The sequence below is a fragment of the Gekko japonicus genome, unplaced genomic scaffold (genome assembly GCF_001447785.1).
Source record: "Gekko japonicus isolate JY-2015 unplaced genomic scaffold, Gekko_japonicus_V1.1 scaffold18, whole genome shotgun sequence".
Classification (NCBI taxonomy): Eukaryota; Metazoa; Chordata; class Lepidosauria; order Squamata; family Gekkonidae; genus Gekko; species Gekko japonicus.
The window spans coordinates 3078535-3090595 of NW_015170275.1; the positions used below are offsets into that span (position 1 = coordinate 3078535).

A 12061-nucleotide genomic window follows, 5' to 3' on the forward strand; every position below is an offset into this window, starting at 1 on the left:
ATTCTCAAATTTGTAGAGAGATGGTAACCAGCCACTCTTGGCATGGTAAACAGATCCACTGTGTGATATTTAATGTAAACGTAATAGCTCAGACTGTAGAGCTGTGCAAAAACACCACTGTATTGTCAACATTTCACAGCAGAAAATGGATGGTTCAGCATCACATATACTGGCCTAGGAGGCCTAATGAAATCTGTTATGAAAATAGGAAACCCAACTACAGTTTTTGTCATGAACTGCTTTCATATTGCTCATGCGTACACACACACACACAGAGACACACAAAATCTCTCATACACAGTCTGTTACCATAAAAATATGAAAACCTCTCTGCCTACAAATACCAAAAGTAAACATTTCTTTAATGTAATTCTAAAGGCAAGAAAGCCCAGCTGCAAGGATGCTATTAGAATAAAACCATCCATTTCCAGTCATCAGCAAGCTCACCGTAGAATGTGGCAATTGACATTAAACAGAAAGCTAATATTGCACAACATTCTGTGTGTGAAATAATACAACTCTCTCTTGTTGATTTATATTTTATTCGTTTTTTACTCTTAGATTATGCATATTCCGTTCATCCAGGATGTGCAAAGCTGAAGATGAAAGCAGGTGCTTACGTGTTTGAATGAAATCAAGCAGAGGTGAATCAGTTGATTAAAAAAGCTATAGCTGTTGAAATAAAGCTCCTTCAACCCGATGTAGCCATTACACCACCTTAGTAAAGAACATCTGTCTCTCCGTATTGAACAAACAACTAATATATAGAAAGAGTGACCTCTAGTGGACTGTCAGGCCTCATTGTGATAGCTACATTACTACAATCTGGCCTACAACCAGCTTCAATCAGTGTTTGGCAAAAGAAGGCACAAATCATTGTTAAGACCAGATATCTCTTCATTTTTTCTCCTTTTTAAATACACTATTTTGTACACAAACTTAAGATTCAATTGTAGATCATTTTTGGACATAAGATTGCATATGTAATAGTATTTAAAATAACAACACAAAATTAGGCTGCCATATGTAAAGCAAAGAAAGAGAGAGCACGCAAAAAACAAACAAAATGCCCCCTCACCCCAATGTCAACATTCATTTCTAGATATATGCAGTACAAACATTGTAAGAATTTGTGACAAAAGACAATTTAAAAAATCAAAATCATAAAACTTGTAAACCGATAAACCTGAAGTACATATTACTTATGGAAAATATCATTAAAATAGTACCACTATAAACTAAACTGCCTGAGTTTTCAGTTTGTTTGTGAACTTAAAGTAGAGAAGATTTCAGCACAGTAAGAACAATTTCAATCAAAACCCAGTGCCATAACCAACCAGCTGTATCTCATGGAAATTTCCCCTCTTCACTGGAACTTGTGTTGTGCTATCAAAACTCTTGTGCTAGTTGTTCAAACAAAGGGATGTGTAGAGGCAGATAATGAATCATTTGGCACAAAGTTATTTTATCTGGGGCATAAATCCAAGTCTGTGTCAGGATGAATAATACAACATTCTGCCAATCAGGTTTTCACTTTGACTGAAGAGCTTTCTTTATATCATTAACTTCCATCTGTAAAAGGGGTGAGAAAACATCCAAATTAAATGCTTTTCAGTAATTCAGCTACTCTGTAAAATACTTGGAACACCTGATACTTAACGCATGCTTTAAAGATGTAGCAGTGTGTTGCATTTTCAGCTTCACTTCAATGTTTAAAAAGGGATCTAAAATTCAGACAAGCAGCACTATACTGCCATCACCCCACTGCAAAACAGGAATTCCCCTATGAGGAAACATGTTAGGCTGTTCTAGATGATAGGTACAGATAATGGTACGGATACCATATCAACATACTAGACAGAGCCGAGCTCTCCTACTTCTCCCCTTCTACTTCAGGCCCCCCGAAGTTTTGTTCTGGGGGATCAGTGGAACCTCAGGAATGGCATCGGGGGCAGAGTGGTGGACTGCAGTAGAAGATGAGAATGGGCAGAAGTCACTGCTGCCTCTTCTTAAGACTGAAGTACCATTCAGTATTCCAAATGGTGTGGTTGGATATGTTCCAATATGTTAGGTAATGTCTTCTTCAGAATTCATGGCTCAAAACTCACATTCGCTCACTGTTTAATGGGAGTCTTGTCATAGATTTAAAGCGGAGCATAAATACATTGGATTGAGTGTTTACAACCTTTGCTGGGCTCCTTGCTCTCTCTCGTCCTCTCAGTCATTTGCTCCAAGACAGCAACTGGCTGAGAGAGCTGAGTTGCCTGGGGGGATGCATGGTTTGGAGGATCCCGCCCCCCCTGCGAGATTCTTTTCGATTCTGTCTTAACTCTTCCCCTAGTTGTGTTAACCAGCTTTGGGGGATGTCTCTCTAAAAGCCCACTAAAGTGCTGTTGCCCAATCCGCTAATATTTTGCCCCACTGGCTAGCATCTGGAGATACTAAAACTTAGATTTATCTGACCCTCTTGATAGTGGAGTCCACTTGTCTCTGTTTCTCCATACATTAGTCACAGAAGACTATGGGGTTTCTTCCTTGGTGCAGCTTATGAAATACAGCTGTTTTCACATCTCCATGCAAGTTTTCCTTTGTGGCCAGTTGCATCTCAATTATAACAATACAGACTTCTATTTATACATCACATTTAATCATAGCATCATAGAGTTGGAAAGGATCTCCAGGGTCATCTAGTCCAGGGAATTCACAAATACCTCCCCCCACCCCCAGTGACCCCTGCTCTATTCCCAGAAGACGGTACCCCCCCCCCCAGGATCCGTGGCCAAATTGGCCTGGAGAACAATTGCTTACTGACCCCAAAGTGGCAATCAGCATTTCCCTGGGCATGTAAGAAAGGGCCACAAGAACTAAGCACTGATGCAACCCTTCCTGCCTTCCCTTCTTGTGATCTGTCTAAGTTCACAAAATCAGCATTGCTGCCAAATGTCCATCTAGCCTCTGTTTGAAACCCCCCCAAAAAGGATAGCCCACCACCTCCCAAGGAAGCCTGTTTCACTGAGGAAACACTGTGTCAGGATGTTCTTCCTAATGTTTAGCTGAAAACTCTTTTGATTTAATTCCAACCCACTGGTTCTGGTCCGGCCTTCTGGGGTAACAGAAAACAACTCCACACCATCCTCTATATGACAGCCCTTCAAGTACTCGAAGATAGTTCTCATACCATCTCTCAGTGGTCTCCTCTCCAGACTAAACATACCCAGCTCCTTCAACCTAACCTCATATGACTTGGTCTCCAGACCCCTCATCATCACTGTTGCCCTCCTCTGGACACGTTCCAGCATGTCTATATCCTTGTTAAATTGTGGTGCCCAGAACTGAACACAATACTCTAGGTGAGGCCTAACCAGAGCAGAGTAAAGCGATACCATCACTTCGTGTGATCTGGACCCTATACTTCTGTCAATACAACCCAAAATTACATTTGCCTTTTTAGCTAGTGCATCACAGTGCTAACTCATGTTCAGTGTATGGTCTACTAAGCCCCCTAGATCCTTTTCGCACATACTACTGCCAAGACAAGTATCCCCCCATCCTATAATTATGCATTTGATTTTTCCTACCTAAATGCAGAACATTACATTTACATTTATAATAAATGAACCTTCACAGTCTTTTCACAACAATAGGCAGATAACTATTTCCCCAGTTTTTATAGATCAGCAGAGAGAACAGGAAATGGAAATATGCTGAAAAAGACCACAAATGAGCATGGATCTGAAGCCAAACCTACCCCCATTCCAAAAATAATAATAAAAAAATGAGCCCAAGACTCTGCACGGAAAAATCATAATGTTCATAACACAACAAAACATTACTTATTTAAAGCAAGATTTTAAAATGACAGGGTTTCACTTAGTTGTAACTGTTGTTCATCAAGTGGTCAGTCACACGTGGGTTCTGCGGGTGTGCAGGCCGAATGAGGAGAGGTTTTTGAATCAGCACCACTTCATGGATTCACTCTGGAACTGAATCACATGGGAAGAAGTCTGAGCTAAGGGTGCCTTGGACAACTTTTCAGAATGTGCTGAGCCTTTTTAGATGGCAGCTCTAAGGCTGATCATCCAGATGATGCTGGAGTGGAAGGCTGGGCCATAGAACTGAAGAGCCCAGATTTGATGTCGGAACCAGTGATGCTTGGCTCCTTCTCTCTGGAGTATGAAGCAACACAGTGCTCCAGTGATTTTCTGGAGCTGTGCCAGAGAACACACAGAGTCTCCCACAAAGTTACCTTTAGGCATTAGGCTCGATTATGTCTTTGGCATAAATTGCCAATGTAGAGGGCACTTGGAAATGTCATATTCCTTGCCCAGGCACAGTAGACATAGAGAGTGATCCCTGATGTGATGAATTTTTTGCCCCGCGGAATGTACATTTCTTGAAAAGAGTGTTCTGCGCCATATTTTCCCAAGATTTTTTCTTCTAAGGTTTTTCTTCAAGTATTGACTAGTTCAATGTGAGGGATTTTGAGATTCTGTGATTCCCCCCACACACACACTGGAACAGTTCAACAAAAGAAGTTTCATGAAATGGAGCCTCTCTCAGCAGCAGCAGAAAGAGAACTGAGGGAAGGGGGGCTCTCCCCCTTCCTAATCATGCTGGGAAAAGGTGGTAGGCCTGTACACAGGAAGAACCCATATGTGCCTGCACAGGTAGCATAACACGGAAATTTCAGAGGATGAGATCTTTCTGTTCTAATGCAATGTTTAAAAGAAGGATTCTCAGAACCCATTACAGAGGAGTCATGAGCCCAACTTCTGACACTATCTGAGAACTGTTGATTCTGAATTTTTAGTGCTGTGCTCTTTTGAAATTCTTGCTTCCTTCTCTCTGCTATCCAGACTGACTGAATCAATGGAATTCTACAAAATAAGGATTTAATGAACGTGACTGAAGAAATTGTAAGTGAAGGATGTATTTTGTAGGTTTTAATTCAAACAGTATAATAAACAGAAAAAATGGAATCTTCACTAAGTCACTTTTTGCAAATAATATGAGACCATTACTTTTTTCAATATACTCAAAAAAGTTTATTGCAGTTCTTGGCTATATTAAAAATATCCTAAGAATAGGAAAATATATTAAGTAAGTTTCACTAAGTTCTAAGATGGATTTCTTTCATATTCAATGTTAAAAATAGATGCAACCTCTGTAGGACCAAAATTTCCTTTGAAATACTTTTATTTGGACTTGTAATCTATGATAGATATTTAATCTTCCATAAGAATTTAACTCTAGAAAAGATGCTTCAGCCCACAGGTGTACCTGTAATGTACAAGTACCTGCAATCGTAGCCGGATCTTCTTTTCTTCATCTAATTCAGACAGCAACTGTTTAATTTCTTTTCTAGTAAAACAAAATATATATAATTATATTACTATGCTGTATGCACAGACAATTTTAGTTAGCATTACTTAATAGTTCCTCCTATATTTGTTTAGTTTCTGTGAGTTATGTCAGAAATCTTCATGTATCAACATGACATTCAAGCCAAAATTCACACATGACATTTAAGCCAAAATTCTTACATCATTACGTGACTGTCTGAATGTAGGCCACTTAACTAACTGTAGTAAGTTGGGTCCCAATCAAAGTAGGATCTGAAGTTAGTTCATTCTGAATCTGGAGAAGGTGGGAACAGACTACAATAAGGAGGAAAGCTCAGGGGCAGATAATATATTTTTAGAATGTGATTTCAAGCAGAAATTGAAACTGCTTAAATAAATGAGAGTGCACAGAAAGATCCTGTGGAGTTCCTCCAAACCTTTTTTTCCAATCTTGCCTAGGCCAGGCCTGAGTGATAAGCTCAGGTCAGTTCTTGAGGAAAATGGAAATGTCTACTATTTTCAAAGATAGAAAAAGTAATAAAAATACATACTTGAAAAACAAATAGCATAAAGCACAACGTTTAAGAATAATATCAGCTGAGCTGAAAAACCATGCCAAATTTTATGTGTTTAAATTGGCAACTCCTTGAGAAATTATTTCATATTCTTACTGTCCGAAGACGTTTTCGTGGTCATGTGGCCGGCATGACTAAACACCAAGGCGCACAGAACGCTGTTACCTTCCCACCAAAGTGGTACCTATTTATCTACTTGCAATTTCTTGCTTTCGAACTACTAGGTTGGCAGGAGCTGGAACTAGAGACGGGAGCTCACTCCGTCATGCGGCAACTCGGGTCTCGAACTGCTGAACTACTGACCTTCCACAGCCTGCAGTTCAGTGCCACCGTAGCTCCACAGAAGAGTGTAACTTTGTTGTAATTTATTTATTGAAGTATTTATATCCTGCCTTTGCCCTCTGGCTCAAGGTGCCTCCATCATTTCATCTTACTTCATTTATTTTCCATTTTACTTACCCGCTGTCCCTCACTTCATGTTTAAGGTTTTCAAGTGTTTGATTAGATAACCATGAGATGTTAAATATATGGATAATGTGGATTTTTTAAAAAAGGAATTACAATGGCAATGGAGCTCCAACAAGTTTAATGCAGTTATATTTTGCTCTGCCATTGTCCTATATCAACTTTGTCATAACATCATGCCAAAAAAGGCAAGTGACAATCATACAAGACATGGACTTTATGGGTTAACATATGGGAAGAGGTAGTACACAGTCACACACAGTACCATGCCTAAAAGCAGGGCTTTTTTTCTGGGGGAGCGCACTGGAACAGAGTTCCAGAACCAACAAAATTCTTTTAAAAATGCTTAAAAGTTCATGAGTTTTCAGTATACAGATTAAAAACTTCCTTTCCCTCTTGAGAGTTCCGGCACCTCTTTTTCCAAAAAAGAAAAGAAAAGAAAGAAAGAAAGCCCTGCCTAAAAGGGATTCATTACACTTACTTCTGCTGATCTTTCATTGTTTCAATGATAGTTCGTAGCTCCTTGACTTGTGTTCTCAGCTCTTCCAAAGCAGCTTCACCTTGGCTGGTCTGATCAGTCTTTGGCTTTCCTTCAGTACTGAACAAAGATGGGGAATTTGATCGATGACCTGCTGTTCCTACTGAAACTGAGTGAAATGCTGATGAAGATGAAGATGATAGTGAAGATGGAACATTGCTTCCACTTATCAAGCTCCCTGGCTTGGTGGGCAGTGAAGTTTTGTTATCAGATACCTATTAAAAACAAAATACAGAAGCATTAGGTTATCAATAATGAAAAGCTCCAGTTTCATAGCTGTTTTTCTCCATCTAGTAGCCATGCTGAAAGAGCTCTGCCTGGATATTTTATGTAATACTCAAATATGTCTTTCCCAAATGATTCTAACATTCTGCTGACATTAGCCTGCCATGGGAATACTGTTAGACAGATTGTTCCCCAAACTACTAATGCTGACCATAAAAAAATGTCAGTATAAACTGGGCCAGTGGGGAGGGGATCAATAAACATTCCAACACAGAAATGCTCTAAAAGCATCATTATACATACCTGTGCTAGAAACAGGAGAATGTAATACAGCAATCCCTAGTTGCTGTTTCTAACCTATCCTTCCTATATAATAATTCCATCTTTGTCTGGCAATGTTTGATGCACTCCAAAATCAGTTGGGTGCCTCATCTGTCACTCAGAAGGCACTGCCTGCATTGGCTGGCTCCGTTGCGTAAGTCCCGCCCACAGAAGTGGCCGCCAGCGTCTCGGGCTCAGTGTGTTGTGAGCCGGCCGACTGGACGGACGCTCCGGTGGGCGGATGAGAAAGGGGGGGAGTGCAGCGAATAGTCAGAAAAGCTAAAAAAACTGGCCACGGAGAAACGTACACCACTATGGGCTCCTTTATGAAACCCCTTTACTGGGAATGAAGGGAGTCCCCCCGAAAATGCCCCCTCTGCCGCTGCAGTCTGACAGCAGGCCTCCACGTGTCTGGCCCGGCAGAGAGAAGCCCCGCACATGTGATGCAGCAGCCTGTGTGCGGGGTACTCCAAAGCCAAGGGCTGGCTGGCTGAGTTGGCAACTTACTGGGAAGCGCACCAGGCGAGCTCCATCTGGCCCGACCTGGGGGCCCCAAGCCATATCGCTGCCTGCCCTCTGAGGTTGCTGGCTGGCCTGGGGGAGGCCGGCCCAGGTGGTACAGAAGCCCCGGGGGAGGCCAGCCGATGGGCCCGCATCATCGTCTGTGAGGGAGCCAGAGACAGCAGCGGTGGCGCCTCAGCCCAGCCCTGCCGTTCTTTTGCTCCTCTGTCTCCATCATGCAGAGCTCTGATGGAGGAGGAGGCTGTTGACTCTTCTCTCCAGGCCAAGCTGCTGAGCCCCCAGTCCACTTCAACAAGCACTCCATGCTGCGGGGTGATGGCGCAGAAGTGCTGGTGAACTCACAAGCGGCCGAGGAGGAAGAAGCAGCGGGGTGGCACCTGCTGCTACGCCAGGAGGGCGCTCCTCCACCACCTGCCCTGTCGTGGTCGAGGCAGTTCTGCCACCGCTCCGCAACAGGCCCTGCCACCAGCGCCACCACCACAAGGCCTCCCCGCTGCAGAGGCGCCGCTGCACCAACCGCCTCTTGCTGCCCAGCCCTAGTGGCAGCAACCAGGACACCGGCAGCAGCGGCAGAGGGGCGCTGCTCTACCCGCTGCTTGCCCTGGAGGATGATGATAGCCCTTCTTCTGGTGAGGGAAGGGCAGGGAGGGCCCGGGGCGGCTAACGCCTATCCTCGCCCTATTAAAGAACTGGCCCTGTATCTGTCAGTGGTCTGGCCATGGCGCTCAGCCAGAGCTACCAGGGGTGGGGGGTTCGCCTGAGTCCTGCAGCCCACCATGCTCTCCCAGGCTTTCTGCCTAGAGCTTGTTGCATTTCTTGCTGCAACGAGCCTTCTTACTAGTTATATAATATATGTAAAAGTCTGAAGCAAACTGGTCTGGGTGTATGCATAGCAGTAGGACATCTGGAATCAGACATTTTGAATGAAACAGACCTCGTCTGCAACATGGAGTTGTACTCACCATGGGAAAGGCATACTGGATAGAATACTTAGGGTTGGACCCAGACTAACAGGCACAAGGGTTTCCACAAGGATTTTCTTGCTTCCCTGCTCCTGTGGCAGACCAAAATACCCAAACCCCCAAATTTTGTCCTGGGGGGGGGTGTTTCCCTCTCCTCCTAGAATTCAGGGGCTATTTGGGGTGCTGGGGGAGGGGCAGGAAAATTGCACTCTGTGACTAAGACTCAATTTCACCTGTGATATTGTCTCATCAAGATGCAAGCCTTAGTTTTAAAATGGAAACAAAGATTCAAATCCCTAATTAGTTCTAAAATTCTTTGGGCAAGTCACTATGCTCCAGATACATAACTGAGTACTTCAGGGGCCTTAGCCTCATATACATCTGTCACTACAAACAGAAAATAGCATGTGAGCTAGATGTTTGTCATCTTGATTTGTCTTTCATCCATTTTGGACTGATGTCTGGAAAACCAGGTGATCATTTGTCCAAATTTTGAGGTAGAAAAACCATAGGAACTGAAATCTGTGTTTGCTCAGGTTATCATACATTTACGAGCAATTACAGTACTACTACACAGGGATCATATGTATCAGCTCTCACCACAGTAATAACTTCCCAGGTAACTTACTAGTGATATTGTAACAGTCTTTGCTTTCTTCAGTGGTTCAGCTACTTTGGGTGGAAGGGAGATGTGTTCTTCTTTCTCTTCTTCAGGACTTGGTGAATCAAAAAAGTCAGGACTTGAAAGTGAAGACTGGGAAAAAAGAAAATATTTTCTTTCTAACTATATTGCAAAAGAACATGTTTATATGCGTGACTAAATCCACAATGTCAATATTTACCAACAGCTTGCACTGGATCACAATACACCTCAAGCACTTGAATCATCTAAATTGTACTGAATACTCTGAGGATTGATAGGCAAGATGTTTCGGTGATGGTTTGTTTTTAAACTGAGCAACCATGTTGGTCTGAAGCAAAAGAACAAAGTTAGAGTCCAGTGGCACCTTTAAGACCAACAAAGCTTTATTCAGGGTGTGAGCTTTCGTGTGCATGCACACTTTGTTGGATAATGAAATGGAATTACAGATCACTGGATGGGCCACTTGCGTGATCCAACATGGCTTCTCTTATGTTCTTATGCCTGCTCTGAGTTGGGAATACCTTGGAGATATTGGGGTGGAGCCTGAGTGGTGGGCGTTGCCTTCTGACACACGTCCGGTGATGTCAGGGGGTGTGGCCTTATGACACACTTCCAGTGATGTCAGGGTGTGTGGCATATGCTAATGAGTTATGCTAATGAGCTCCGGCGGCTCTTTTTCTACAAAAAGACCCCTGAAAAGAATTATAAGCTTGGTTTCTGGTTATCATCTGTTTGGGTTCAACTGGGGGGGGGAACAACATAGGTAATAAATATGTCAGAACTGGAGATTGATGTACCCTAATTTGTGAGAATTCAGTCATTAGATCCCATATATCTCCTTTCTAGCATGGAGGAAAACTTTAAAGCATCTTGGCTGTATAGAGTATTTTTCTTGTCCCCAGAATTGAGAATTACATTTAAATCTATCATTCCAAATTACATTACATCGTCGATTATATTCTTAATTGTTAAGAGTAGTAAACTGAGATTTTTTTAAACTAACATTTTGCTTCACTAAAACATGAAGTTAACTGACAGAATTATTTTCCTGGGGTGCAGTGTTACGTCAGAGATCAACAAAATATTGCATTGCATTACAATCACTATTATAATATGCTATTTTTTTAAAAAACATTAAAATAAAGGGGATGTATAGCTTGTAGTGCAGGAGTCACTCTGCAGTTAACCTCTGGCCAGGTAACGATCCGATTAGAGAACAATGCAGTTGCTTCATTCATACAAACTCCCCAGCATAAGGTATTTTACCAGCATCCCTCATGTTTTAGGTGTATTCAAAGGGGGTTAATTGTGAAGCAGTGATTAGGAAGCAAAATCAATAATCCTGGATTGCAGAGAAGCATGAAAGGATATGAAAATTACAGGGAAAAACTGACAGATGCACAAATGAATGGAAGAGGCAATGTGTTTGTATTTGCATGAAGCTATTACTACAGAGTCTGGTTGTGTACCTTAGGTCAATATGAAGGCCACTTTTGTATTTATTAGCTCAGCAGACTTCACCACTGCTTAACTGTAAGAAACAGTTTTGCCACTTCTTTAACCTATAATCTGTTAACACTATTATTCTTTACCTCCACTGCGTATTTTCTTCCTTTTACTCCCTGCATCCCACAGTGCACACTTGTTTCTCTTCACCATCAGCCCTTAGTTACACCCTTCCTTCCTCCCTCCCCTCCCTGCCTCCCTCTCCTTCCTTCCAAAGCTACTGATCTCTTTGCACCCCAACCACATCTTGTTGTATCACACCCAATATCCTTCTAGTCCAGCATTTCGCCCCCCCCCCCCAAGAAGAAGGTGCCAGATGCCCTGTGAAGCCTACAACCAGGGCATGAAGGCAACAGCCCTCACCTGAATGTTCGTTTTAGCTATCAGCAGTTGTTGTTAGACCCACCCCTCATGAATGTGTACAAAACTCATAAAAAGGCAAAGCTAGGAGCCATTAATATAACTTGTGATAGTAAATGCTTTGGTAAGTATGTGTTGTGCAAAGTATTTTCTTTTGTCTGTCTTGAACTTCCTGTCAATTTTACTGAGTGATCTCATATTTTAGCTTTATAAAGCAGAAAAAATTCTCTGTTCCTATTTGTTTTGCCATTCATCTATATATCTAATAGCGAAGGTGCCCCCTGCGTGCGGATATCTAAATCTGCACATCGGGGGCACCTGGGGGGCAGGGAGATTTTCCTGCCCATTTGGGGCAGTCCCCAGGTGTGCACAAAAATCTAAAAAGTTGAAAAAAGTATACGGGGGATATTTAAATCCCCCCAAAAGTAAAAGAGCCTTCCCTGCACATGTGCAGGGAACGCTCAGGGAACTCTGCGGTGGGCTGGCAGTTGAAAGCTGCTCAGGCCTCGCCACAGGAGCAGGGGGAGGAGGAGATCTGCAGTGGCAGAAGAGGAAGAGACCACCGTAGCCGGGGGGGGGGAAGAAGGAGATCGTTGGAGCTG

General features: G+C 42.6%; 1 protein-coding gene across 1 annotated transcript in view; it reads right to left on the minus strand.

The window, feature by feature from the left end:
• Positions 1 to 265: 265 nt before the first annotated feature.
• The window catches only part of SH3KBP1 (SH3-domain kinase binding protein 1), a 104857-nt gene continuing 93061 nt past the window's right edge, over positions 266 to 12061 (minus strand). Inside the window, exons 10-13 of the mRNA XM_015417616.1 lie at positions 9579 to 9704; positions 6864 to 7135; positions 5298 to 5361; positions 266 to 1572 (exon numbers count right to left, since the gene is read on the minus strand). Coding sequence (XP_015273102.1) covers positions 1531 to 1572; positions 5298 to 5361; positions 6864 to 7135; positions 9579 to 9704 — 504 coding nt within the window. The 3' untranslated portion in view covers positions 266 to 1530. The remainder of the gene's footprint in view (positions 1573 to 5297; positions 5362 to 6863; positions 7136 to 9578; positions 9705 to 12061) is intronic.